This window comes from Haemaphysalis longicornis, unplaced genomic scaffold (genome assembly GCF_048455015.1).
Source record: "Haemaphysalis longicornis isolate Haplotype H1 unplaced genomic scaffold, Haemaphysalis longicornis Haplotype H1 scaffold_2, whole genome shotgun sequence".
In the NCBI taxonomy this organism is placed as follows: domain Eukaryota; kingdom Metazoa; phylum Arthropoda; class Arachnida; order Ixodida; family Ixodidae; genus Haemaphysalis; species Haemaphysalis longicornis.
Window position 1 is genome coordinate 241,820,438 of NW_027526295.1, and position 27,353 is coordinate 241,847,790.

Genomic DNA, 27,353 nt, shown 5'->3' on the forward strand with positions numbered 1-27,353 from the left:
GGCGTAAAGAAGGCAGTAAAGAGTCGAGATCAGTGGAGAGGCTATAATCCATTGTTTGTATTGCGTAGAAATAAGGTTGGTGTGATTATGGGTGTTCGCCTTTAAAGCGAGTGTAGTAGTGATTTGCTTCGAATAATTTTGAATACCATATTTTCGCCCGTATAACCCGTCCCTGTGTGTGGAAAATGAGCACTGTCAGTGGGATAAGAGTGGCTTAGTCGCTACTGCTGCTGTTGGGGCCTCACGGCACAATGCACATTGCCGTGAAACTGCGCCAAAGGAAATACCTCGCATATAATCCGCACCTCTACTTTACCCCTGAAAATGTTCGCATTTTTGGTGTGGGTTTTACGCGCGAAATTTACGGTAAGTAAGTCGATCAGTTGCAAAGAAAAAAGAAAAAGTAACAAGAGCTGCCCATTTATTTTCATCTCAACGAATGCATCACTCGATGAACTTCAGCAAGTGTGAAGCAGTCTCAGGGTTCTGGAGAAGGGTTCCAGAGAAATACTTTGCACTTGATGGTCTGAGCAGTAGTCTCCGGCAGGATTCTTTAGCAGGAGCTCCCTGAAGCATCGCATGTACAAGTTCGCTCTCGCTCTGGACACTGCCGCGTCAAACCTTGACCCTGCCTGTGGTGGACTGCAGGTCTCGGCCCTTCCAGCATGTGCGCATGCAAGATGGAGGCGTAGGTGGCGGCAGCGGCAATGTGGAGATCAGCAATCCCATCTACCTGCGTGGCGACTGCGAAGACGATGCTGCAGAAGCCCTCAATGCTTCCTTCACCCTGGACCCAGATAAGGTGAGGCCCCCTGGTTTCTTGTTGCTGCAAGAGGAGACTGACCACTTATCACGCATACTGGGAAGGTGCGCCTACGTCAAAAAATGTGTTTCGATATTTGTCAGGAGTGTTCTTTACCATGAAACAGGTAAAAAGAAAACAGAACAAGTGGATGGAAATTGGTCATGTGTTCGCAAGAGAAATTGCACAGACGTACATTGCCTGTACAAATATAGCGGTCCTGTGTGCCTGATGTGAACCATCAAAGTGAAAGTACAGCTACACCCATTGGCAGAGTTCAGTGGCACCTGGGGATCCCTTTTCGCTCACCCGTCACTGCTAGGAGAGTAAGTCGGGGTTGTTAATTAGCATTCGTGGACTCACCGGGGAGGGGACTGTCTGAGACTCCGTCCAGTGTTTATCTTTCACATGTATTTTATGGCGAGAAGAGTGATCCGTGGCAAGCCCTAGAAAATTTAAGAGCTCCAGTACAATGCTTTTTGGGCACTCAACTGCAGTGGTGATCAGCATTTCTTTTATGGTTCGATATCTTTATGCTGTTGGGGTAGCTTGCCTAATGTGAGAAGTAGCAAAGTGTGGGTCAAGAAGCAGGAGCAACGCGGAAACCAGTGAAGAAATGAAATGAGAAGATTAGCGGAATGGACATGCCCAGTGTAGAGGAGGAGTGGGTGGCATCTGTGTGAGGCCTTTGTTCCACATCCCATAACTAGCCGTCTACTTCTGGTGATGAAAGTTGGGTGCGGCCAACTTTTCATGCTGTACTTCATTTTTCTTTGCCCAAGATTCAGTTGGCCAAGCATTTAATTTCAGCAAAACTGTTCACTCTGAAAATTCTTGCTCCTAATTGACTGTTGCCTTGGTTCTTCGTTGGCATTGCCCAAGTTTGCTTTTTGGGGGGGATGAACTAGCTGAGATTCCTAGGAGTGCACTCTGGGTGGTCACTGCTTGACAAACCTACAAAGTTTTCGGTGTGGCATGTTATGGCTCATTGTGAAGAGTACGACTGCCTCAATTCTGTGCACCATTGTCTTTTAATAGTGCTCGCGATAGCCATGTCATTTTTTGTGTGTGTGTGCGTGGAAGCTCTCTGCATACCACCGCCCTGTCCATTGTTTCCCCCAGGCTACAAACTTCAGCAACCCCGTGTACGACTCGCTGTATGCCGACAGCAATGGGACGGGCGAGGAGAAGAAGGGTCTGCTGCAAGGGGAGCCGCAGGTGGACTTTTTTGACGGCCAGAACACGACGGGGCCCTGCAGCGACCACCCGCTCGCCTAGGGGCCGTCCGGCTTTCTGGCAGGCAAAGGAGGGCACCCGCTGCCACCCACCCACCACCCATTCACGACAGGAGGCCGCCAGCCCGAGTTGTGGCGCAGAGCAGATGAGAGCTGGCCTGTGGCTCTTTATTCGGGCTCATCATCGGCTCCCGTGTGCGTGTGCAGGGGATTGCACTACGGCCACTGGCAGGCCTGTCAGGCCATGCTCGGCAGCACAGGCACAGGTGGCAGTCAAGCAGGCAGCCAATCATTGCCGCCAGTTGTTTTATTTTAGTTCGTTGTCTTACTTGCAACAAGGTCACACAAAAGGTCACCACATTCACTTTGCCTGCCATTGTCATTTACACGTGGGGACTGCCAACAAACGATCCTGCAATGTTCCCCTTGTTGCTGCTGATCAGCACGTCTGTTCTCCTTTCTGTGCGTGGTTGCGTGTGTCGAGTGTTCCATACTTGTGTTCTTTTTTTGGATCGCCCACTTAATTGGCAAGCTGCAAATGGGTGCTGTGCATTTTACATTTGCCGCAGTACAGGGTTTGAAACCCTCCCACGAATCCTACGGACACATTTACCCGCCGAGAGTTGGGCGTGACAAATGCTGCCGTGTTGGACACAGTGCATGGGTAGGGGGAGCCCTAGTGAAAGGAAGCTCAAACGCGACGTGGCGTGTTTTGAAGCGATGGTTGCAAGGTCGGCAGCTTAACTGTGCATCCTTTGGGAGCCTGCCAAGGAACAGTCTAGAACAAGGTAGCCCTAAGTGCTAGTCACATACATTTTCTCCATATATTTCAGTCCTCCCTGCTGAGTAGTGTGCATGCTTCATTTAGTCTTTTTTTTTTTGTTTTAGCTGTTGGGCTACGTAAATGCTCTTGAACTACTTAAGAATCACTTTTGGGCTGCGAGCGACAAAGTCTGCCCTGCCATTTATTCATCTACGTACTGTACTGTTCTCCTGCTTGGAGTGGACTGGGGAACTCTTTTTTTCTTTGCCCATTTTTTTTTATATAGTGTGTAAGCTAACTAAGGCAGCTACTGTTTACGTTGAACAAAGACGAAGTCAAGATTCTTAAACTTTGTCAACCACAGGTTACATGGGAGACCCGCAAGTTTAACGTCCCACCCATGGACCAAATATAGGCTGTGCCAAGTTGTTTGTTTAGAGTGCCCTCCATCTTTTACTAAGGACTTGCGGATCATGAGGGTTTTCCTGCTGCGAGAAGAAGGGCTGTTGCCTAATTGCAGCACGTTCATGCTGTTCTCTTTCTTTTGCAAGATCTCTGTTTGCAAAAACACTTGCCTAGAATATTTTATGGCTTCATCGAGCAGCTTTGACCTTGTGCAGTTTCAGTGTGCATTTAAAACTGCAGTGTACAGGTCTCGTAGCATTAGTGCTAAGTCGTTGAGGTGGTATCTCGTGCATTTGTCCAGAAGCCTGTGCCAAAGAAACAGCCACAAGTGAACTGTGTGTGAAGTTGTGCTGTCAATACCGGGACACAGAGAAAGTTTGGAAACCGAGGTGGTGCATGCCTCTTGACAACGTTTGTGAGCAGCTTTTTTTTACTGCGCTGGTCGTGACGTTCACTTGTCCTCTTCCGACCTCTCCACCGGATGTATAAGCATTAGTGTTGTACATAACTCATTCATGGAGGTTGCATGGTACTTGTAGCAATAGTGTGTCAATCCACACAGAACTATTCCAGATCTTCCCTGAGAGTTTCTATATCCTCTTGTTTTAGTTGAACTCTGTTTTGTTTCTATAAGTTTACGAGGCTGTCTATGTACATTTTAACAAGCTTGGTGCGAGTTGTCAGTGTTTTATGTAGTAGCGGGAATGTGTGGCTGCGCTAATTCTTCTGTCCAAGTGGCTCACGATGGGCTCAGCGGCCCTGAACTTATTGTTCAGGTTGTTTGCAACCTGCCAGTGCTCAAGACATGCTTGAAACAACCTGATGCACTTGTAAAACGGCACGATGCTGATCGACGCCTGACAGATCTTCCATTAATGGGCTCCACGAAATCTGACATCCCCTAGTCAAACAATTGTAACAGCACTTTGGACGCTTACTGCTGCAGCCTGTCCAGCCACTGTTTCCACCGTGGCCGGTCAGCACGGTTTCCGAAGTCTGCTCTGGGGACGCCCATCTCCTCCTGGGAGTCATCTTAGCATTTTTAATTGGTACCGACTCTTGACGAAACTTCTTTTTAGCTTACGAAGCTGAACAGCTCAATTTTGTAGTTGTTGTTTTTCGCAATCTGTGTTGTTGTGTTGTGATATTGTAGGTGTACAAAAGAATAAATGTGATTATACTTGCTGCAGCCAGCGTGACACTTGGTCCCTTATTCTTCCTGCACTGCACAGCAGTAACCTAGGCAGTGGGCTGATTAAAATATTGAACCTGCCAAGAGGCCTGTCTTAATTGATCATTGCTGGATCAGTGCAAAATTTAAGAAATTATATGGTGAAATATATAAACTTAACATTAAGCCTTATTGTTTTCGGAATGCCATGTTTTTTTTTTATTTTAGTATTAATTAATAAGCAATTAACTCCGAAGTAATGTCCTGGTGGCAGAACGAGGAGACGATTCTACCTCCAGCAACCTCTCGCTCTTCGGGCAGTTGAAAGTGTGGGCTATGTAATACGGTACCAGAGATGCTTGCTTCTAATGCAAGGAAAATTTATGCTGCTGTGGCTTTGTCAAACTAGGAAATGTGCAATGTAACTTGCAGCATTTTGCTGTGAAGTTTCTGGGTTGAGCCATTGTTCTGGGTGAAGTATAGAACTTGCTGTATCTGGACCTCTAGTTCACGAATACCAACACTGCGGGAGCAATTTGAAGAATTTCCTTTAGTGAAAGACCTAGAAACCCATAAAAAAAAACTTTGCACAGCTTCTTCACTCGTATGACAAAAACAGCTGCGGCAGTCGTCGCACTTGCGTAATTGCAATTTAGCGCAACTTGAAATTGACATATGCCAGCAGCTGTGACATCACATATCAAGCACTTCGGTTGGCCACAGGCACCCGAGGATGAATTCTCGAGTTGTGTGTATTTTAAAAGCAACCATGTTTTTTTTATGGTTTTGATTGTTGGAAGCTGCGAAAGTGCCAAAATTTACTGGTCCAAAGTAGACACCAGAAGTAGCCGGGCCACTGTGCTGCTTCTGTTACAGCTGCCTTTGAAACACAGCTCAGAATCCCCTCCCCCCATTTTGGAATGTGGTAGTTTGTTACTGCCGCTGCCAATTGATTGTTGAAGGGTAAGTCGCTGTGTGCACATATGCACCAGTGCAGCTTTCAAATCACTGGCCTTCAGAAATGCAACACGAATGATATTTCTACAGCTTCACCCACCACTGAGAACTGTACCAACCACACCACGCCAGAGGCCAACTCCACTCTGCATAGTACACGTGTCGCCTATGTTTCCTCCCTCTTTTGCAAATTTCATGTAGTTGAGCAACTGCTTGCGTAAGCTTCGCTACAAGAGCTTGGGAGCAAGTCGTGGAAGTTAATGGTAGCAGCTCAATTGCCTATATTTCAGTATCAAGGAAAGGTGGCAAAGTTGGTAAGGTTGCATGACTGAATAGAACATGAAAGTAACGAAAACAGAGAGGAACAAATAAATAGCTAGGACAGGGCGACTTGCTGTCGTGTCCTACTTGTTCCTTTGTTTCACAACCTGAAGGTCACTCGTTCTGGGCCAGCCTGTAATGCCTTTTTTGTTTGTTGAATGAGTGTACCTCAGTTACTCACAGGCAATATTAAAAAGTTCCCGTTTACTAATTCATTGGGCCGATTCATGCCAAAATGTACTACTAACGTAACAATGAAGCCAGTGCCATCAAATGTGATGTGTGGACAGGCTGTTTCACTAGCCACCACTAATTAGTTCTGCCTTCGTTCCACTACACAACCTTCGACTTAAAATGTCTGCACTGTCGTTTTAAAAGTGCAATGCGTTGGGTCAACTCAGCGGAGCGAGGTGCTCAAGAATCGTCAAATCTACGCATTAAAAGTGGCAGTTTGTGCGAAAAAGTTAGCTTTCGTAAATTACGAAAACGCAGAGTAGCTACTCCTCAACGTTACCTGGAAATCGAGGGTTCGTCACGTGTAACAAGATTAAAACGAAAGTTTTTCTGAAGTCAGCGAGTCCTCTAATCTAAGCTAATACGGATTAGCTTATTAGTTCGTCAAACCCCTCGTTGCTATCAGTTATTCGTGCTTTCACTTCTTTGCTCGGTCGCGCTACTGCCCTACTGCATACTCTGCTGCTGCCGCCGGTAGCCGCCCTCGGCCCGCGGCCAGCCGGCAACGTGTGGTGGAAAACTGGTGGAAAAAAAAGTTCGACAGTTTTTCGGCGTTGCAACTGTGTCACAATTTTATCGACCTAGCCCGGACTCGCAAACTAATTACACCATGGTTTTACGTTTCCGCGCAGTTGTTTCTTTTGTTTTCTTTAACGAGCAATGAAATGCGAGATGGAAATGCTGCCAAAATCGCTCACTCGCCGCGTCATTGCCCACGTGACCCACTTCAGGTGTCAAGATGGCGGACGACTGGGGTAAGCATATGCGGCGCATTGCGCGCCTTACATGCCGATGAATATTGGATCAGCGCTGTAGCTTTGCCGTTGCTATAGCGCTGACATCGTTCATTATGTAACTGTTACAGAGAAGGAAGACTACGAGCCTCCTGCCTTTGTCAAAAAGCCGCCGGTCGCCGACAGATGGGAGGGCGAAGATGAGGAAGACGTTAAGGCACGTATTTTCTCTGTCTGGTCGCTACAATTCGTTATTTATCGCTTTCGCGCTGGAGATCTTACTTCATGTCATAAAGTTGAAGTGCCCACAATGCAGAGGGCAGAGCTTTGAGTCCGTGTCCCGCATACATGTGCGCCGCGCATGGCCTGCGACAACACGGTTCCGAACTGGCACATGGTTGCGGCATTTTAACAGTACTCGTCAGCACAGTTAATTGTTTCACAGTATACTTGGAACCTTTAATAAACTTTGATAGCACCCCCTTCCTCGCCTCTTCCTGCAACGTGAGCCATAGATTTAGTGGGTTCCCCTAACGCATAATACACGCGCTGGACAGTAATACTGGACAGTAATATCATGGAGATTGTGCCGCTCATGCTGCCACAATATTACTTTAAATGTATAGCGACAACCTACAGCGTGCGATTGTTTGGTTGCTGTGGGCAGGCATAGTGGAGCTTGCTCACTGGAGCGCACAGAGCGAGTGTCGGGCGTTTTCGTGCGGTAACTGCAGCGCGCCTAACTACTAATCGACTACTTCCAGGATAATTGGGATGATGAAGAGGAAGAGAAAGAATCAACGCCTCCTGCCGAAGGTTAGTAATATCCGACGTTTCCACTTCATAAGGTTGCGTAGTAGGTTAACGGTCAGGAATACGCCGCGAGCGCGTATCAAATCCAAAACTCGCTTTGCTAACCTAAGTGACGCCGCCGCGCTGGAAATTCCTTTTACTAAATTATTTCAGAAATGAGTACAAAATAATGGTCAAACCTTGAAATGAGTTCGTCACCTTTACCCGCGAAATGCATTTCGTGGGATCTTGTTTGCCGATTTATTGTTCCAGTAAGGAATAAATTTTGCACCTCGCGAAAGATTGCGCAATGTAACTTTCTTTGTGCGCAGTCATCTCTGCTGGTCTCAAGCGCACAATTTATTTTCAGTGCCTTGTGTTGGAAGAGTGACAGAAGATGCTGTATTAGAAGGCTGTTCTGGGTGAGAGAGGTAGCTTTTGCCCTGTTCAGTGAGTGGCTGCATTATTCCATGGTGTGTTGGCCTAGCTGACAATGTTTTAGCCTAACAACTACGTCTTAAAGTGGGCCTGGCACTTGTGCGTGTCGATGTACTCTCGCATATCCACCAGCACAATAGCCTCTTCATAACATTGCAAGTTTGTTACACTTCAGACTGTCTGAAGAAGGAAACAATTGCCTGATTTGTGAAGAATATGCGGCAACTTGGCAGCCAAGGCTGTGATGTTCTACACGTTGTGTTGTACAGGCAATCCGAAGGTTAAATGGAGCACGCGAGCGGCTGCCAAACTGAACAAAACTGCATGTGAGCACGATCTATGGAGTAGATGCATCCCAGGTAGCGAGAGCACCCATCTCGATGTCGTGACGCGTGCCTTATCCCCGACTTGCTCGCCAGGGACGCTTTCAATTCTTTATGCAAGAACTGTGTGCTTCTTAATGTGCTTCAGAAACACCCCGATGAGCAGTGATGGTAGCAGCTCATTTTGGTGTGAGCCAGTGATAAGACAAGATTCAGAACATCGAAATGAGTCGGCCTGATGTGTCGTTGCACTCTCGCTATCCACGGCACGCATCTACTGATAGATTGCGCTGACATGGAGTTTTGCCTAGTTTGGCTGCCATTCCCCTGCTCCATTTAACTTTTAGATCGGCTGTACATTGGAGCACATTGATTATTTAATAAAGTGAAAAAAACTAAACTTGAGCTAATCAGTGTATGAAGGGCACCTGTAACTGCATGGGATACAATTTGGCTGATGGTACGAGCTAGAGGTGCTCTTCCTGTGTTGCGTTAAGTTTGTAGCTTATTCTGATGGGCAGTGTAAACCATTCTGCTCATCATTCCATCAGCACAGCAGCTAAATGTGAGTACTATTAGGCTTCATTCGTGCCTGGCCGTGACTTTTTCACCGATGGGGCTGCTATCATTGGCTGGGAGACGTGCGACCGGTGTTGTGTGTGTGTGTGCGCGTGCATGGTGCAGCGGTTCCGGCAGTGGCACCCAAGAAGAAGAAGCCCCTGAGCCAGATCATCCAGGAGAAGGAGGAGCGGCGGCGGCGGGAGCTGGAGGAGAAGCGGGCGCGCGAGGAAGGCCAGCGAGCCACGCTCACGCCGGAGGAGGAGCGCGCTGAGAGGCTGCGGCAGCAGCGCATGCAGGAGGAGGCCGACCTGCAGCTGGCCAAGGAGGCCTTCGGTCAGTGCTGGTCTTCCCCACTGCGGCTGGTTGCAGTAGCACTCCTGGAATGCATGCACTGTTTTAGGTTGAGTGCACGCGGAGTGGTGCAAGAATTGGGGGCCAATCGCTCGTCAAAAGGAATTGGTAAGATTGTAAAATGTGGTGTGACAAGTGGTGGCTGTAGTCGGACATACACATCTTCTCACGATGACACGCTCACGATTTGCTCCTCATCGTGACGAAGGATTTTGTAATTAATGGACGGTGGTACAAAAATTAATGTCTAGCAAGGCTATTGACCCTTATGTATTGACTGCACGCTTGTGTGCCACAACATCCAGGCATGTAGATTTTGTCTTTCTTCCCTTTTCCCGCTACCATAGATCCATGTGATTATACAAAAAGATACGTCTCATGACAGGCAGGTGAATTGGCTGTCATTCTAAGGGTTGTCATATGGCTTGCGTACTGAGCTCTGCGTTGACATTAAGTACCTAGCTCCTTGCAAGTAAGAGCAGTTGGTACCCATCCAGGCATAGAGGTGTGTCCCCCATGTGGACCATGTGCTGCTTTCGTTTCTCTTTCCTCCCTTTCACCACCCATTTCCCTCTTTGGCCATAATGCCGTCGTGACATAAATTCATTGATTCTTTCTTTCAGGGCTTGCGGAATCAGACGGCATCGACAGTGCTCAGCCGGTGACGAAAGATGACTTCGACAATCTCCGCAAAGCTCTGGCAGCCAAACTGACCGCTTGCGAAAGGTCGGCCCACTACATGGGCTTCTTGGATGACCTGCTCAGGGACCTAAGCCTCAATAGTGAGTTATAAGCTTTGAGCTGCTCCTGTTTTGATCGCCATTAACCAGCTTTCATTTGCACGCTTTTCGTGCAAGCACACGGCATGTTTGTAAACGAGGAGTGGCACAGGCAAAAGGTGCTGGCACCGAGGCACGCTGCCTCTGGGAATTGGTTCCTGCTTGCATACTTGAGAAATACTCGTGCGTGACACCAGATTCAAATGAACGCAGACAAAAGGCAAAAAAGCACCTGGCAAAGTGAAGTTTGGTGTTTCCAATGATTTTAAGGGAATGCAAGCTGCCTGTGAAGGTACTGGGCCGTCCACTGCAAGAGCACACGGTGTTGAACTGCCCTGCCACTGGGTTACACGCAGCCGTGCATCTGCTCTGGCAAATTATGGCTCAGTGTCCCTCCAGCTTGTGTTAGCCTACAGGGAAGCAACATCAAACCTTTTTTTTTTTTTTTTTTCCTCTCACTTTTAGCACTTTTCAGCCCATAAAAAATATCACAGATTAATTTGGGTAGGTCAAGCTTAACCTAGTTTGATAGGATCTTGCAAATTCATGCCAAGCAATAAAAATCACTAATGTGCCTTTGACCATGCAACCATTCCCTATTTTTCCCCCATACCCTGGCATTACTTCCGACGCCACCGCATCTGCGCGACATCACATTTCGCCATTTGTCTGTACTGTTTCCAATAAGGGCACAGATTTAGGCGGATTATTGAAGCTTGAAGCCCCTGGCTTCAGCAGAAAGTTCGGATATTGCTCATTACTATGGAGCAACATTTATTGTAAGGCAAAAACTAATAGGGCACTGCAACAAGTTGCTACGAATTCAATTTCGAACAGCTCTAAAAGTGATCCAAAATTGCAATTTTTCTGCACCGTCTATCGTTCTGAATCTTAAACTGCATTCTTTTTTAGTATGATATTCTTATTTTTTTCCTCATTCACCACTTTCAAAAATGAAATATTTTTGATGTCAATAATAAAATTGTATATAATGTGAGTCTGACATCGCAACATCAGAGGTGCACACAGATAAAGTATATTTATTTGCCAAATTGTGCATGCCAGTGCATTTTTTATCGTATGCAAGGGGTATAGATCTGCTCTCTGGTTGTTTACACAAGCCACTCGTGTTCAAGAGTTCACCCAACAACTGGCTGAATTCTTTCCGTTGAACTGGTACTGCGGGCCTGAAATGTAACACTTTTAATGCCTGCATGCCCTTGGACGCGAAGTAGGTGGGTAACATTGTGGAATCAACCTCTGTTTTCATAGTAGTGTGTGTACTAATAATGATGCGGCAGATTGTGTTTTTATATATATATATATATATATATATATATATATAGATTTAACCTGCGGGTTCTGGTGTTGACGAATGCTCTCTGTTTGCAGTGGAACCTGAGGATGTCAAAAGGCTGTCCAGCTCCCTCAATGCAGTTGCGAACGAGAAAGTAAAACAGCAAAAGGTATTTACTTGGTCTCTGTACACCTTTCATGGAACCACCCGTTCCACTTGTAACAAAGGAAGGGATGTGCAGACATTCTTCCCATGTGTAATGAGCAAAAAAGCGTTTAGAATAACCTTAAAATATGTGATGTGAACCACGGCTTGTGGTATCACACTTGAGTCCTCGAACCCTGCGAATGTCTCAGCCTTGCAAGACTCTAGGAGTGCCACTCCAAGTCTTTCTCACCAAAAGTGTTAGTGGTGGCTAAAATCCCCGAGTTGAGGTGTGGGGAGACATTTTATACGCAAAAATGGGGTAGCAGAGATATAGCGGCTGGGATTGTTTTTCTCAGACCATCTGACTTGCTGGAGTGGTGTGCCTTTCTCCACATTTGCCTGCCTTTGGGTTTTTTCAGTTGAAAAACAAGAAAAAAGGTGGAGCCAAGAAGGGAGCCAGCCTGCATGTTGGAAAGGACGACACGCTAGATACTTTGGACGACTATGGCAACGAATATGAAGACTTCATGTAGCATTGGCTACCTGTCTAGTTATTTATCCATCGTGTTTATACTGCAATAAAAGGGGTTTTCTAAAAGAGCACTGCTGCTTTGTTTTTGGGCATGCGGTGATTTTGATATTACACTGATTTTTCGCTGATTTATATATATGCCTTGTACAGAACAGTATGCCCATAGGTTGCTATGGTTTCCAGCTTGTCAGGCTGAGCTATTATATGTACCGATGTTGACAGTATTTCGCTTATCATTCCAGTGCGTTAGCTGGTGTATCTAGAGCACATAATTTGTTGAAGTACAAGAAAATCGAAACTGAAAATTGCTAAGTAATCCTGTTGCATGTGTGGGACGTTTTGTGCTTTGCAGCACTTCACCCAGCATTCTTTTGTAGCAAAATACAGGATTTATGACGAGTGTTTCGCAGCCAATGAGTGTAATGGATTGGTGTTTTGCACCTTTCAGTGTGTCTGGCCCTGAAATTATTAACCAATCAGTGTTGGGGATATACTCAGCCATGATATACTTAATGCATGCTATAAATACAGGCACACCATTTTTAATTTGCCACCAAGTTAAGAAAGCAAGCTCAGACAGTACAAATGCTGTTTTTGCAGCTCAGTTTTAAAGGGGACGTTGAATGGGAAGGCAAACAAATCATGGCTGTGTTTAAGGGGGCAGTTGCGTCTTTGGGGCCAAAAAACGGTAAAAAGCGTTTTCTGAAAAATGGCATTTCTGTTGCCTCCACGGCCACTTTTCTGTCGGTCTGTAAATTTCCTCATCAAAAGGCACCATATTTTGTTATAACAGCGTAGAATTTGATGGTGAAACGGCACTTTTCTTCCAATGCAAAGCTAGCGTTTCGCCCTCGGATATCTCTGCACCCAGAGCAGGTACAAATACAATGTTGGAAACAAATTTTTAAAATGGAGGCTTTGGAAAATTATTATTGTGTTCAATTGGCACCACCTGCGAGCCATTTTTGGCAGAGCGTGGGAGAAGCGAAGTTCACTGTGTTGTAAAACGACCAAAAATAGCTTAATCAAAAAAGTCCTTCCTACGTCGTATTCTTACATCTGCCTAGCCACGTGGTAATTGCCATTCTGTATGGAGTGGTTATTTTGTAACTGTGACCCAAAATAATGGCGATCATTAACTCAAAATATAATCAACTTAAAAAAATCTAATGGCAGATTTGAAATTGGCACAAAAAACTCTAATGCAGTGCAGTTTCATTAAAATTGGTTGGTAAATTAAAAAATAGCTCCAAGACCAGTCTGCCCCCTTAACTCTCTTTGGAAGCAACTCCACAATGTGATGGCAATGTTCAGTTTTCGTAGATGAGTACTGTCCACCTATCTGAAACTATGGTGGCAAACTTGTCAAGCATTGCCCAATAAGAGGTCAACCTTTTTGTCCTGCTCCTGACAATGGCAAGCTACTTTTAGAGTGAAATAGGCAGGAGAAAAAAACTAATTCCCTCGGTATTTGACGGCAAAGCCAGGATCATTGATTGGGCTTGGGACACTCCACGTACCATGTGCATTGCATTCTGTATACGATAGGAAAAAGAACCTTCCGCGGTGCACCTGGTCAAAAGTGCACACCATGATAAGACTGAAGAGCTGGCAGTTTGTCAAGCAAAGAAAATAACTTTATTGCAGTAGGCACTTAGCCGGGCCATCCCGACTGTACTTGTTCACATTTGTTCAAGCCTAAGGGCCCCCCCAGATTCGAGGCGGTCCCGCAGGTAGGGGTGTTCCTGTAGGGTCTGCGACGTGAGTCGTGCAAAGCCCAGTCGCCTGGCCAGCTGCAGCCGTGTTTCCAGGCAGGGGAGCCTCTGCAGGACACGCTCCAGGGCCTCCCGGCTCTCCTCCTTCCGGGGTGCTTCCGTCTCGTACCTATGGCAGAATAAAAGCACTGCCACTGAGCACACTGGGCCAAAGTGACACTCCGTCCAAACATTTTTAGACAGTGCCAGGAGCATCATCGAGTCCAGGGCTCTAGACCCATAAAGGCGGTGCTCGGATGGCTGGTCTTTGCACTAAGGGTCTCCAATTTGGCCCAACTTCCAGAACCATGTTTTGATTGGGTGGGGCGAAAGAGATGCAGCTACGTGTTCAAAGAAATTATACAAGGACAAGCAATTAAGCAATTCCGTGCCAAGCGGTCAGTCAGTCTGGATCTGCCTTTGGCAAGTCATTTTCGAGTTATGCCACTTTTTTTTTTCATCGAATACCAAGATATGCAACCACCATAGAGAGCTCACACTAACACACGGAGTCAAACGCTGGGTAGCAGCATCCTGGATGGCATTTTTTTAGGCATACGATGTCAGAAATGAGTCTATGCCTTCTTATTTTTTGTCAAACACTCGTAGCAGCCTACACAGAAATGTGAGCATGTACACCGTCCATAAAATTTAACAGTACTAGTATTACAAGACACTCAGGTGATTGGCAAGTCAGCACCTTATCACATAAGCAAGTGGGGACTCGGGCAAGAATCTGCTGTCACACCATAAGCTTTCTGCAGCATGGACACCGCCTGCTCTGCTGTTCCCTTTCAAGCAACACACGCCCTCCTTTCTTTAATCTTCAAAAGCCATTTTGCCGCCCACCAAAGGTAACAAGGCAGCATGAGCTACAACCAGTGACACCTGTGGTACAGCTTATTTTTTTTATAGTCCGCTGTCGCTTCATACTTGCACAAAAAAGATAGTTAGGCAAGCAGCTGCATTAAGAAATATAAATGCGCAGAGGTTGGAGTCGGCCAGCACACTTACTTTATGCATGCATCTGCAAAATTTTTAAATCGCCACTCGCTTCGCCATTATTGTAGGCAAATTTCTTGGCACTTCTTGTGGTCTCCAGCATCATTTGAAAAGAAATTCTACCAAGGATAAACTTGGAAGTTAGCCAATAGAATGCTATGGCGTACTGGGCAGATCACGGCTTGCCCAGAGCTGATACATTGTGGGTACCTATCTTTGATAGTCTCGACTGCATTGATTCCTCATGAATTTTCAATTATATGAATGTTTGTTCAATACTGCGGCCAAGGCAATGTTATGATGCCCAGTTCTCGACTGTGCACTTCAACTGCATCAACAGTGTGCACCAGTGAAATGCCATGTTTCATGCAAATGATCAATCCTTGAAAGGACTGTCTAGAAAGTGGAGAACCAATTCCTCACCAGTGAAGGCAGTGTAAGCAATAAGCAGACTGATGTGCGACAGAGTGGACCAAAGCTGTCCTTGATTATGGCACCGAGAACCATGGCAGGGAGTATGTTACTCTAAAGGGAGCATTCTAGTATACGATGCTCTCACTGGAGAGGGCTATAGTGCAGGCCTGTACTCCAGCCTGTTGTTGCTTTTCCTTGTGATAAGGTGCAGACTTTCCCAATGGTTCATCGCCCATGACATTGTTAAACCTTTGGAAGGGTGTAGCATTTCATTTTGCCACGTCTGAAACAAGTGAGCACATTGCACCAGTGAACTTACTTGAGCACGAGCTCTTGGGCATGTTGCGGTGTCAATTCACAGACAGATAGGAGGTCCCTCAGGTATTCCCATTCCTGTTTGACCAACACTCTTTGAAAGAGCGCTGTGCTCTCCCATCCTTGAAGGCCGTAAGCCTCGGCTATCATGTTGGCCTGCAGAAAACGGGCAGTGAGTATATACAGGCGATAAATCCCATTATTTCAAGAATACAGGAGGCGTGCTGTGTAGGTGGTGCTATTGACCATATATAATTTCTTGTGGCATGGGCTGTTGCATTTGAGTATGAAGCCTCACGCTTTGAATTCAACAAATGCCATTTTTTGGCGAGGACATCAGTTTTGCTGTAACAACTCTTCGATCATCAGTCCCATACTGTTCGAGATGTAAGCCGGTATTTGTTTTTCATGCGCAATCCTACACTGCCTTCTATCCAAGGAAAGTGTACCCATCCAGGACTGGTAGATCAGAGGCTCACGGTCACAAATGCTGTTAGGCCACACCCTTGTGCCTATGGTGCACGAGACATTCCCACATCACGTCTTCCAACATTTTGAAAAAGCACACAGAACATTTCGTGCGCACTTTCGGTTTCGTTTGCCCACCTTCACAATACTGCTTCTGTTAGCTTTCAACAACTACATCAGTGTTCACAGTGGCAAGGTGTTCAGCGTAAACTCCTCTCACCTCGAAAAAGTTGGCGTGCTGCGCCACGGTGGCCAGGGCGGCAGAAGGCGCCAGGTTGAGCAGTGGCAGCTGCGCCTTGAAGTAGCGCAGCTGCAGGGCAACCAGCTGTGCTTGTCGGGCACAGGCCTGGGCCCGCAGGAGGCATTCAGCCTGCACACAGGACAGCACCGAGGCGACGCATTTCAAGTCCAGCCCCCAGCTGACTGAGTGCAGGGGCCCACCTTGACATAGCTTTCGGCTGCATCGGCCAGGTCTTGCATGATCGTGTCCAGGGTCTGCTGTTCTTGCAAGCTCCATGCCATGGGCCCTGGTGGAAAAGCACCACAATCGCTACACAAGAGGCCGCCATGTTTAATGGCTGCTTTGAAGCACTGCTGTGGTCCCTAGGAATTCGGCTGGTCTGCCATTTGAGGCCCTCAGCGTTGCCCTTTGTGGTATGAAAGGCACTAGTCAAGCAGTGCCCCAGTCGACAAACAACAGCGCTCTTTCATTACACTCACCATGTTTGCAACTGGTACATTTGCTAAACACCTAATTGATGTTTTCGAAGTCTTTTGTCTTTCTTTATCTTACCTTTTCTTGTCTGAAGGAGTTCTTCTAGGCACTTTAAATGGGAAAAGCTGTAGCGTGCCGGCTCATATGCTCACGGAAGTAAGCAGATGAGTGCAGTGAGCAGTGGCATGTGAGCAAACAATGCTACTTTCACACTTTCAAAATTCCTTGAAAAATTTAATCAGGCAAGAGAAAGCAAGAAAACAAAGAGTGTATATAGTGAGCGCCCTGGGCCATTTCAAAGGTGAAGGTTGGTGGAGTCAACCTTGGTGCAAGGACTTTGGACTGTATACAATGCTCTGTACAGTATCATCACCCTTAGCTGCCACACCAGCACATTGTCCTCATCTCTGTAGATAGTCATCATCATGGTGTGTGCGCATGGGCTTCTCCCTTGAGCTTCTGAATAAATGGTTGCCCTGAACACTGACCTCTCTAGTGAGTCCGGTCCTCTCAATATTTAAACTTATAGACCACACTTGGCATTCAATTCGACACCGTGCACCACTGGATTTCAGTGCTTCTACTGTTGCACCTAGTCTAAGACTGCACGTTTACCACCTCGCCAGCCACATGCACTGCCAAAGCGCAGCACCGCTTTCACCTCCCAAACCCCTCATCCTCATCCTCTGCGAACCCTTCTCTTCTGCTCTCCTCCTCACACTACTACTGTACACTCTTCCTTCACTACCACTGCACCTTCATTCTCCGCTGTGCTCTGTGTCCCCTCTGGCAGGTTGACTACGTTGAAAGTGCTGGACACGGGAATAAGCTCCCGAGAGCTGCGCTCCCAAATTGGCACACCTTGGCATCCTTCCATATGCAATATGACTATGGATGAAGCATTACACAGGGTTCTTGGTAGAAAACAACGGCACTTGACCACATGCCTCACTAACAAGAGAGTCTGTTGCTGGGCTAGTTGGTGCATATCAAGTTTAGAAGAAACCAGCTGAACATTGAAAACAAAGGACTAAGTGGTAACAAAAGCACCAGCAGTGTCCCTGTCACTTTTTTGTTAACACTTATTCCTTTGTTTTCAATGTTCAGCTGGTTTCTTCTAAACCTAAACTCACTAACAGGACCAGCCATACGAAAACCATGAGGAGCGGGCACACCTGTCAGATAAACGCTGTGCATTTTCACAAACTCAGAATCTCTGCACATGTCTGCTGCCCTGCCTTGTGCCACAATACTGGTGAAAGGGAGGGTGCGCCAGGCGCGCAGAGCCTCACCATCACTGGCGAGCCTTTTCATCTTCATGAGAGCAGTTGATTCCAGGTGCTCGGCAATCTCGCGATGCATGTTGAAATTCAACGTGAGCATGGAGTACAGGTCGGTGTCTGTGCTTCCCCGGTGTTTGAGGTAATCAAGCAGCGCCACTCGCAGGTACGGCACCTGGGGACAAAACGAGCGAGGAGTTCAGCAGCGCTTACTTTTATGACCACAGTGCTCATTTTTTATCTTAGAAGTCGCTGTGGAATAAGAGGACCAAGGGCCGAGACGTCCCGGTGATTCGATGGTGCTTCTATTTACAAAGATGGTGACTGATGAAGATGAAGCAGCTCGAGCGAGAGCTGCTCACGCGACTATGGGCACCGATGATGGTGATCACATCGGTGCAGCAATGATGACACCCATAAAGTTTCTACATATTCCCCGCCCACAACGAACCGTGGTCAGTCCGCTTCCATAAACTAACAAGTTCGTTCCGATCCGATCCGGTAGGGCAGTCAGACAGCGAAGCAGTCACTGTGGCCGTCTTCTGAGCACACGCCAAGTCTGTCGATGCAGTCCACGTAGCCAGGTCAAAATTCGAAGCCCGTCTTCGACGGTCTTGTACCCTGATGTAAGTTCAGGTTCGTTCGCTGCGATCTCAAAATAGTGCCTTGGAAGCTTCCGCTGTTTTCTGGAGTTCTGGACATTAGTGATACGATTTTCGTTGTGACGTGCCTTGTTGTTCAGATGTTTTCTGCAGTGTATCGTTTTCTTTAGAAGCGATTGCCGAAGATGTGCCGCGGTCATCTTTCTCGCATACCTTTCAAAAACGCACTCATCCCGCTCTCCAGCGTCGTGCATCGGTTTTCCTTTTTGTGTCTTGTCTTGCCCTTGATGTGCTGCAGGTAGTACATTCGTTGTCTCCAGCTCGATACGTCCGTCATACGTAGCCTGTGCTGGTGGTAGGGAATTTAATGAGCAAACTGTCTCGCTCGAAGTAGTGTCGACGAATTCTTGAAAAACAGACGAGAGTAAGGCGCCTTTAGTTTCAAGGTCTAGTTCAGACAATGAAGATGTCGAATTCTCAAGTCCTGTTTGCGATGGGAAATCTAGCTGAGGTGAGGTTTCTGGTAATAAGTCATGTTCCGCGGGTGTCTCCAAGTCGCATGGATCGTAGCACTGTTCAGTCATTGTAAAAAACTCATTGAAGTTTTTTGATGAATGCAAGGTCTCCATAATTTGGCACTTTTCTTTGGTTTCACATTTCTTATCTTTCAATCGGTAGTACAATCGGATCATGATATGCGTGGTTTCGTCTTCATAGTCAATGTTGGTGGTAAATTCCTGGTCCAAATCTTCGATATCAATAAGCGGTTCGATCTCCTTATTCAACAACCTCAATTCAACTTCATTTTTCCGTAGCTGGCTCAGAAAGCTTGTTAACACCCCACAAACATCAGTGATCGTTACGGACGAGTCTAATATTGCTTTTGCGTTTCGACACAGTTCTCGTGCGATTAACCGCCTTTTTTCTCTTTCATTCTTCAGTTCGTGGAGGCTCATCTTACATTGAAAAACACCCTGTTCGTGCATAAAAGGTAGTTCGTTTTTGATTGCGCGATGCGCTGCGGCACTCCTCTCACCTTCTGCAGAATCGCTTTCTAGACCCATCGAAGAAAATGCTCAAAGGGGTGGATGTCTCGTTGTCTTGCCTGCCCATCGCGTCGGTCAGCCATGGGTAGCACCATCGTCGATATGTCCATCAAATGGTCCGTCGTCGGCGTCGAGGGGTCCTCCTTCTCGTAGGCCAAAGTTCGGATGACTCCGAATCGCGCTGGGCCTTCTTCCCGGGTTTCGGCACCAAAATGTGGAATAAGAGGACCAAGGGCCGAGACGTCCCGGTGATTCGATGGTGCTTCTATTTACAAAGATGGTGACTGATGAAGATGAAGCAGCTCGAGCGAGAGCTGCTCACGCGACTATGGGCACCGATGATGGTGATCACATCGGTGCAGCAATGATGACACCCATAAAGTTTCTACAGTCGCTGCTTTGAAGTGCACTGACAATTCCCCAGCCTACCTAGCACCAGCTGAGCCCAAATCTCCTCAGCATGAATTTTCTTGGTATTGTGTCCCTTCAAATGAGATTTCGAAGTTCAAAATGTGAATGGGCAGTTGTTTCAATGAACCTATATACATGAATTTACATCTTGTTGAAAACAAGGAATTTCCCTGTGAAAGCGCATGAAACACACTATATATTCTTTGACCTACATAAGAGTTAGTTGGGCACTGGATTCTTCGCACTTTGAGCACTTCTGATCGACCGCTGCAAACCTGCACTGGCTTTCTCCGTGAGCGGCTACAGGCTTTCCCGCAATGCACTGATAAGGCGCAGCTGAAGGACAGGAGTGCCTTTAACTTCCTAGGCTCTTTTCACATCCTGATAATGTGGTCGCACTCAAATTGCCCCAGTCAACACTCTCTAGACAAGAAAGCCCAGCTGTACTGACCTAGTGGGTGCCATGTCGCATTCATTCTCGTCACCTCCACTGCCTTTGCACACAGAGGCCACAAAAATGCCCGGCCTACAAGAGACTAACTGCTTCGCTCTAAAATGATAAACTTGTGCAGCTTTGTACCCCTGGACACAGAAATAAAGTTTTCTTGACAAGAAGGTGTTGACACCTGGGGAAGCTAGTCTGCCGACTGTGCACGTTTATTATCCCACGTTTGCACCACCATTTTCTCTATCTTAATATGCTCTTTTTACACATTTGTATTAAGCGTCAAATTCCCTCCATGAAAGATATCTGTGCACGCACGTAGGGACATTTTCAGTGCCATTGTATTGTTTTTTTTAAGCACAACTTGTGCATTATGAGAACCTGGAAATCGACCCATGAGCAAAAGCTGCAAAGTGGATATCTACGATGCCCTCAGGGCATGCCTACAAAAATATTTTAAAACTCAGGCTCATTTTTCCTGCCTTGCGTTTGGGAAGACCGAAAAGTGTGAAAATCGCTCGACATCTCCCCGATTGTCCCAAACTTGCTAGCTTCTTAGTCTTCCTGGTTGCTAGACATTCAACCGAGAATGACAGTTTGTGAAGGTGATGCTTTGTAACCGACGGCCACCCTGTCGCCCCACTGACGGACCTTGTCCATGCCCTTCTGGAAGAGCAGCTCGAAGTGGTGGTGCTGCTGCAGCAGGTCGAACACGTAGGCCATCTCGCTGTAGCGGGCCATGCCCGTCAGCAGGGACACCAGCAGGCCAAAGTGGCGGCCCGCCACCAGGCACGGGGTGAGCCGGTGGCAGCGGTGGAGCACCCGCGAGATGCCCTCCATGCTGCACGCCTCCAGGAAGCAGCTGTGCGCCCGCACGCACAGCTCCACCTCCACGGACAGCGCTGCCAGAGAGGAGAGAAGACGGAGGACGCCTTCCGGGACGGGCCCAGGATGGACTACTACGGGCTGACTGACCTTTGAAGCTGCTGCCCAGAGAACGCAGGTTGGGTGCACGCGCCCTGAGGAGCAGATTGCCCAGCAACGATGGGTCGTTGCACAACCCCAGGGCAAGGTCCCACGAGTTCAGAATCGTGCTCTTGGTGGAACTGGCACCCGCACTTCCTGCAAGGTCACAGCAACAGTGAATTGTGAATGTGACAGCTGTATTCATGTGCCAAGCCAGTTGGTAGAGAAGAAAACAAACACATACACCCCACCATCTAACATCTAGAGCAAACACTTATTCTTGGCTACTTTAGTGCCACAAGTAATTGCTGCACTGCCCTACTAAATGCCTCACTGACATTCCTAGCATCTTGAACCAGCTATGATGAGATAGGCTTAACTATAATTAAACAGCCACACCAGTGGCATAGCCAGAAATATTTTTTTTGGGGGGGGGTATGCCACCGGTAAAAAATTAAAAAAAAAGAGCCTGCACCCAAACAATATCTAAGCCATTTTTCTGCTTTAGTAAAGCCACAGGGCCAGTTGCTTTGTTCACTGCAATGTCTATTAAAAATACGAGTGCACACAGGCCTCTGAGGACCCATTTTTGTCAAGAAACCATCACTCTCCTTATTTTCATTTTTACATTGCAATTTATCCATGCGGTGTGTACATATTGTGGGAGAAAAAAAACCCTGAAAGGAGGGAGGGAATGCAGCACGCAGAAAATTGAGGGGGGTGTTCTAACACCCAAACACTCGCCATGGCTACGTTCCTGAGCCTAGAGTTACTTAAGTGTTATGCCCAGTAAGTCTGAAATTGAAGTGAACCATCAGAGGTAAACTGGAAATTGATCAAGCAAGCAGCATGAGCAAATCTTGGAGAATGTTACAGTACAAATTAACTCCTTCTAAAGGAACAATGAGCCGGGCCAATACAGCCAGACCCCAAAAATGATGCCTCACTTGACATGCCACTCCTGACAGCCAAGATTGTTGCGCCGAAATATACAGCTCGGAATAATTATTCTGCGCACATTGACGTGGCAAAAAGAAAATCCCTTAAAAGTGTTGCCTTTGCCCTTTTAGCAGTGCAACATCTCTGCTCCTTGATGTGATCAACTTCTGCGGCACTACAATCAAACACCCACAGATTTGGAATAATATATGAATAGTTCACTAGCCCCAAATCATTTGGGGCTAGTGACAACTGATACATATGACATTTGAAATGTCATATGTACCAGTTGTCACAACAGTAGTAACAAGTAAACAAGTAGGCATTACAATGCCAAACCTGGCATTTTTCTTTCAACAGGAGCCTAGGGGTAGGCAATAATATATTCAATAGCACAGGGCAAAAACAATTCACTAGCTTGAGAAACAAACCCTATGAAATGCACTTGCACACAGCAGTCCCATATAAGTAGATAACCAGGTGCAGGTAAGAACATTTTAGGGCAGTGGGCGGTAGCTTGTGAATCTGGGGCTTTCATTCGATCGCAGACAGTAAACAACTGATGATCAACTTCACCATCGTGATCACTCGTTCTCCGCGAGCTGGGTGGCTGCCCCGCCGTTGCCCGGATGGCCGTCATGGCTTGTCGGAAGAGGAAGGTGGCCAGGTGGTCGTCTCGAATCCTGAAGGTCACCACCAGCTTCTTGGCAAGGGAAAAGTCACTGCGTGCCAGCTTCCGTCCGCCAGGGTCCCCCGTGTTCAACAGCCGCTCCAGCAAGCAGATTGGGTTGGTCTCCAAGGCCAGCTCTGCATACGGGCACTGGAGATGCTGCATGAACAAGTGCCCACACCACTTTGACCCACCTTGCGGTGTTTTGAACAAGCTTTGCTCGTCAATGAGATCCAAATAAGATTTGCTTTAGACAAGCTCAGCTCCCTCATGGCAATAACACAGTCCCCACTTATTCTTTGGATCCAAACCAGAAATGAGCACCACCAGAGCCCGTCACAAACACTGCTATACACTAGCTTTTACCAGAAATTTGGTTTGCTGTAACTAACTGCCTGTCATAACCGGCTACCCAATAGTTGGATTGTGCTGCCTTTAAATATATGTGGGCCACAAAATAAACCAGTCATCAGGCCCACTATATTCAGATGTTCATTCTACCTCAATCCTCCATAACAATAGCTGAATGTGCTTTAAAATATTTGAGGTACAAGTACAATGCGAATTAAACCAGAAAGAAAACAGCACTTGCGAATTAAGCATACTGAGCTTACTCCCACTGCTCTAGCGCAATCTGGAGTGCAAACGGGCCTCACCAGGGACAGATTGAACACAACCAGGACCCGGAGGCAAAGCTGCTGGGAGTGGGTCGCTGAGCTGGCAAGTTGCTCAAGGAGACTCAAGATCCCTTCATCTCGAGAGTTCTTGCTGCTGTTGCCACCACCCTGCCACACCGCTGAAAAACAGGACGGGCAGTTATCAGCTTCTGTAGCTCAGAAAATAAATGGCACATTATCCCCTAAGTTGCATTTATCGCGTCTAGTGGTATGCACCTGCACTCTGGTAGTACTGCACATCATCCCAAATGTCAGCTGCCTCCAGTTTGTTGCTTCAATAAATAAACAGACAATAACAACAAAAAAATCCCGGGCCATTTCACCTAACATGAAACCTCATGAGAGGCAAAGCATGCAGTGTATAAGTGTATTCTTGCTGCCTTGGCATTTTTGCCAACGGAGATGAAACCGTTGGGGGGTACAGGTATACAGTTTTGCTGTAAAAGTCTTTTGTCTTTGAAGCATGAAGCTTTCTATCGTGAGGCATAAACAAGTGTCCTGGTGTTTTTTCAGTACGCATTACGAAGCACTCCAGCACGAGGCGTAAATGAGTGTATCGGTGATTTTCACTACGTGTTATGTTCTAGTGTGAGGCGTAAACGAGTTTCCCGGTGTTTTAGTACCATGACTACATGAGACGAATGACGATTATTATGGCAACGACGATGACAGGAGACGACGACAGCCCCAGCCCCTAATAAAATAAAACAAAAGATTTCTGCTGTAAACTATGACCTTCATAGCTGCATATCTCTAAATTATGCAAGGTAAAGGATAACTTTTTTTTTTTTCCACGCTGAGTAGCAAGACATTTAGTTTAGTTCCTCTCCAGATACTCTGGGGATTCAGCAAGACAATCATGACGGCATTTGGTAGCTCAAAAGTCTTGATCTTGAAAAGCTTTCAAAAATTCAAACAATAGGAAGATAGAGACAAACCACTTACGAGGAGGTACTACCATAGATGTCCTCCTCATGGGTATTGACAACGCCTTCCCGACCAATTTCATGATTTCTGGATCAACGTTTTCCGTAGTCAGCATTTCCTGAGCTAGGCGTACACACGTCTGTCAGAGAAAACGGGGCCAAATCCCCCAAAAAGAATGAAGAAAAAGCAGAATTATTTACATCTGAAAGCTGCAAACAAATAATCAGCTTAAAAAGATGCAGAAATGGGCAGAAGACTTACTAGTAATATGTTCAGGTCAATTGTAGAACTTCCAAAGAGCGACGACAGCTGGCAAGCCTTGAAAAATTGACCTTGAGAGAGCAGGTAGTCTATAAGTTTCTTCAGAGAGCCGATTTCCTGTGAAACGGGAGAAAAAATTTTGCTTGTAGCTTTGGGTGTACACGGGAGTCATGGGTTTTAAGGAAACAAAGCACCATGTAGATAGGCGCAAGTAATCACCACAACAGGTTTCTTAATGGCTTTCAAAACACAGAAACTTCAGGGCATCGAACCTTCAGGAAGGAACGAAAAAAACTCCCTCTGGTAATAAGGACTCTAAAAAGGCAGTTTTTCATGTCTGTCTGTCTGTCTGTCTGCTATTATAATGTCACAGTAACACCAAATTCTGACATTTGAAAAAGTGCTGTAAAATGCTTTTGTGTGTGATTCTCTCACTTATGGTTATGGTAGTGGGCAAAAACACACAGACGAGTGCTTGCACACACGCAGCAGGGGATAGGAAAAGGAAGCGTCAAACTCTGCTACAGCAGAACAATATTTCTGCTATGGCAAAGGGTTTCAAATTCCCCGTCAAACACCCATAGATGTTTCCTTCTTGAACAACATTCTGAGTACTGTTCTGCCTCAATAAAATTTTCATGAAGGAAAAATGAGGGTTGCTTGTTCATTTGGCAACTAAAGCTGTCAAAATCAACGATTGGTGAACATGTGCAACCAATGGCATTATCTTTTTTTTTTCTCCCCCCCTCCCTCATTTTACTCACCTGCGGGTCGGTGAGCGGCTCGCAGGCCCCGGGGCTTGGGGGAGCGGGCATGAGCAGGGGCTCCCCCTCCTCCCTGGCCTCCTCTCCCTCTTCCATCCGTGGCTGGTGGCCACTGCGGATGCACCAGAGCCACACGCGGGCCTCCCAGTGCTCGGCCTGTGGGGAGGGCCACGCGGGGCTGGCCTGCAGCCAGCGCAGGGCCAGGCGACCCACGCAGTGGCGCTCTGCATCTGTGCCCACCTGCTCCGTCTTCCTCTGCACAGACAGCACCAGTGGGGGTCAGGGCTCAGCCATGGGCTCAACCACAGATGAGCCCGTGGTTGAGCCCACAGAACTACAGCAGCAGCTACACTGGGCATACAAGGCGTACATGCTGTCGGCAAATACTTCCAAGCATGCAGCATACCCACACAGCTGAACTTGATTCTGTGCAAGTGCACAGCTCACAAGAACATGCTCTATGGAGTACGAAGGCGTCTCTCAGCAGCTCTTCCGCACCTAAAGGCAAGTAAACACGGGCAAGCGCTTGGTACTTTCAAATACTTCTCCATTAGACATTCGCTAACAACACAGCTGGTTTTGTTCATCTGACCCATTCTCTTTTTACAAAACACAGCACATGACCTCGTGTGCACAAATCCAGAAACAGCACAGCTTTTTTTTGAGACTGTTTAAAAGAGCCACTTCTTATGAAATGAAACACAGAGCAGTGGATGCAAAATTTCTGCAGCCCTTGCCTCGTAAACACGCACATGTGCTGCTGGTCAAACAACCATGGCTCCACAAAATTTGGGCTAAGGACCATCATCCGAGACATGCCTGAATGATCCTGCACTAGTTGCCCCACAGAGGCACGCTGAACTAGGCCCCAGCCTGAGAGCCCCCAACTGCGTCTCACGTGCCTTGAGGAAGGAGAAGGCCATGGTGGGGTCCACGTTGTTCTCCCTCAGCACCCTGTCGCAGTCCTCCCAGAAGGCGGCATCAGTGGACCCAGACAGGCTGTCAAAACGGAGCTCCAGCTGCAGGAGAAACATCCATGCTCAAACCTACCTTCCAAAATGAAAACCTTTTTGCTTAGAACTAGTAGCTCAAAAAAATGTCTTGGTGTTTTACGCATTGAAGATACACCATAGCGGAGGGTTCCGGTCCGATTAATCTCGACTTGTCTTCAAATATACCAATGTCCGTATTGCATTATAAGTAATAAATAAACATTTACAATTACAGTGCACCCACATCAGGTAAATGGCAATGAAGGTAGCCCTTTCACCTAAGTTTGCTGCTTCACTCACAAAATATTTTCTTGGAGCACTATGATATGAATAAAAATGAGAAATGTAATTGCCAAAATCAAACTGCAAGAGTTAAAAACAGTAACATGCCAAGCTATCACTATTGCAAACTGTTTCGTTAACTTTTCTCATGTAAAACATTTGTGTTTTTCTTGTTGTTTTCTAATTAATTGCTCACTTTTTCAGCGATATGAAGTGAGCGAGCAAGGAAGGGCTGGTTTCTACCGGTGAGTGACTTGAAGAAGGTAACTGTTATTCACCCACACATACCCTCCCCGAAGCAGACATGCATACGTGCCATGGGGAAACTGCGGAGCATGTCAAACCGCACCCCAGAACCAATATTACAAGTGTAAAACTGTGGCGTCGTGGTGGACGGCAGAATGCATCAACAACAAGACCACAGGCTAAGGTAGACTGCGTGCAGCAAGTGTTGTTGCTCAAGGTTGGTGCGATACTACCTACAGCATATGTGCAGCGACAACGCTTGTACTAGTAGAATGCAGTGACTGGCTATGAGTCCACGAGCTTGAACCCTTTCAGTGCCTCGTTTTTCAGTGAAT

General features: G+C 46.8%; 3 protein-coding genes across 7 annotated transcripts in view; 2 read left to right on the top strand and 1 right to left on the bottom strand.

Moving 5' to 3' along the window:
* Lrp1 (LDL receptor protein 1) overlaps window positions 1–4,394 on the top strand; it is a 135,804-nt gene extending 131,410 nt beyond the window's left edge. For all 5 annotated transcript variants that reach the window (XM_077699959.1, XM_077699961.1, XM_077699960.1 and 2 more), the window contains 2 exons: window positions 649–802; window positions 1,925–4,394. In XM_077699959.1, the coding sequence (XP_077556085.1) occupies window positions 649–802; window positions 1,925–2,080 (310 nt within the window). In that variant the 3' untranslated portion in view covers window positions 2,081–4,394. The remainder of the gene's footprint in view (window positions 1–648; window positions 803–1,924) is intronic.
* A 2,106-nt stretch (window positions 4,395–6,500) lies between these two features.
* Eif3j (eukaryotic translation initiation factor 3 subunit j) lies at window positions 6,501–11,910 on the top strand. Its single transcript, XM_077699965.1, has 7 exons — window positions 6,501–6,643; window positions 6,754–6,839; window positions 7,387–7,438; window positions 8,860–9,069; window positions 9,711–9,869; window positions 11,259–11,332; window positions 11,730–11,910. The coding sequence occupies exons 1-7, from the start codon at window positions 6,628–6,630 to the stop codon at window positions 11,841–11,843; spliced, it is 711 nt and encodes a 236-aa protein (XP_077556091.1). The 5' UTR covers window positions 6,501–6,627; the 3' UTR covers window positions 11,844–11,910.
* A 1,547-nt stretch (window positions 11,911–13,457) lies between these two features.
* The window catches only part of LOC144170275 (spatacsin), a 50,001-nt gene continuing 36,105 nt past the window's right edge, over window positions 13,458–27,353 (bottom strand). Inside the window, exons 26-38 of the mRNA XM_077699964.1 lie at window positions 26,401–26,517; window positions 25,499–25,753; window positions 24,735–24,851; window positions 24,492–24,612; window positions 23,526–23,665; window positions 22,776–23,028; window positions 21,270–21,416; window positions 20,946–21,196; window positions 17,803–17,965; window positions 16,237–16,322; window positions 16,016–16,165; window positions 15,332–15,483; window positions 13,458–13,726 (exon numbers count right to left, since the gene is read on the bottom strand). Of these exons, the coding sequence (XP_077556090.1) occupies window positions 13,525–13,726; window positions 15,332–15,483; window positions 16,016–16,165; window positions 16,237–16,322; window positions 17,803–17,965; window positions 20,946–21,196; window positions 21,270–21,416; window positions 22,776–23,028; window positions 23,526–23,665; window positions 24,492–24,612; window positions 24,735–24,851; window positions 25,499–25,753; window positions 26,401–26,517 (2,154 nt within the window). The 3' untranslated portion in view covers window positions 13,458–13,524. The remainder of the gene's footprint in view (window positions 13,727–15,331; window positions 15,484–16,015; window positions 16,166–16,236; window positions 16,323–17,802; window positions 17,966–20,945; window positions 21,197–21,269; window positions 21,417–22,775; window positions 23,029–23,525; window positions 23,666–24,491; window positions 24,613–24,734; window positions 24,852–25,498; window positions 25,754–26,400; window positions 26,518–27,353) is intronic.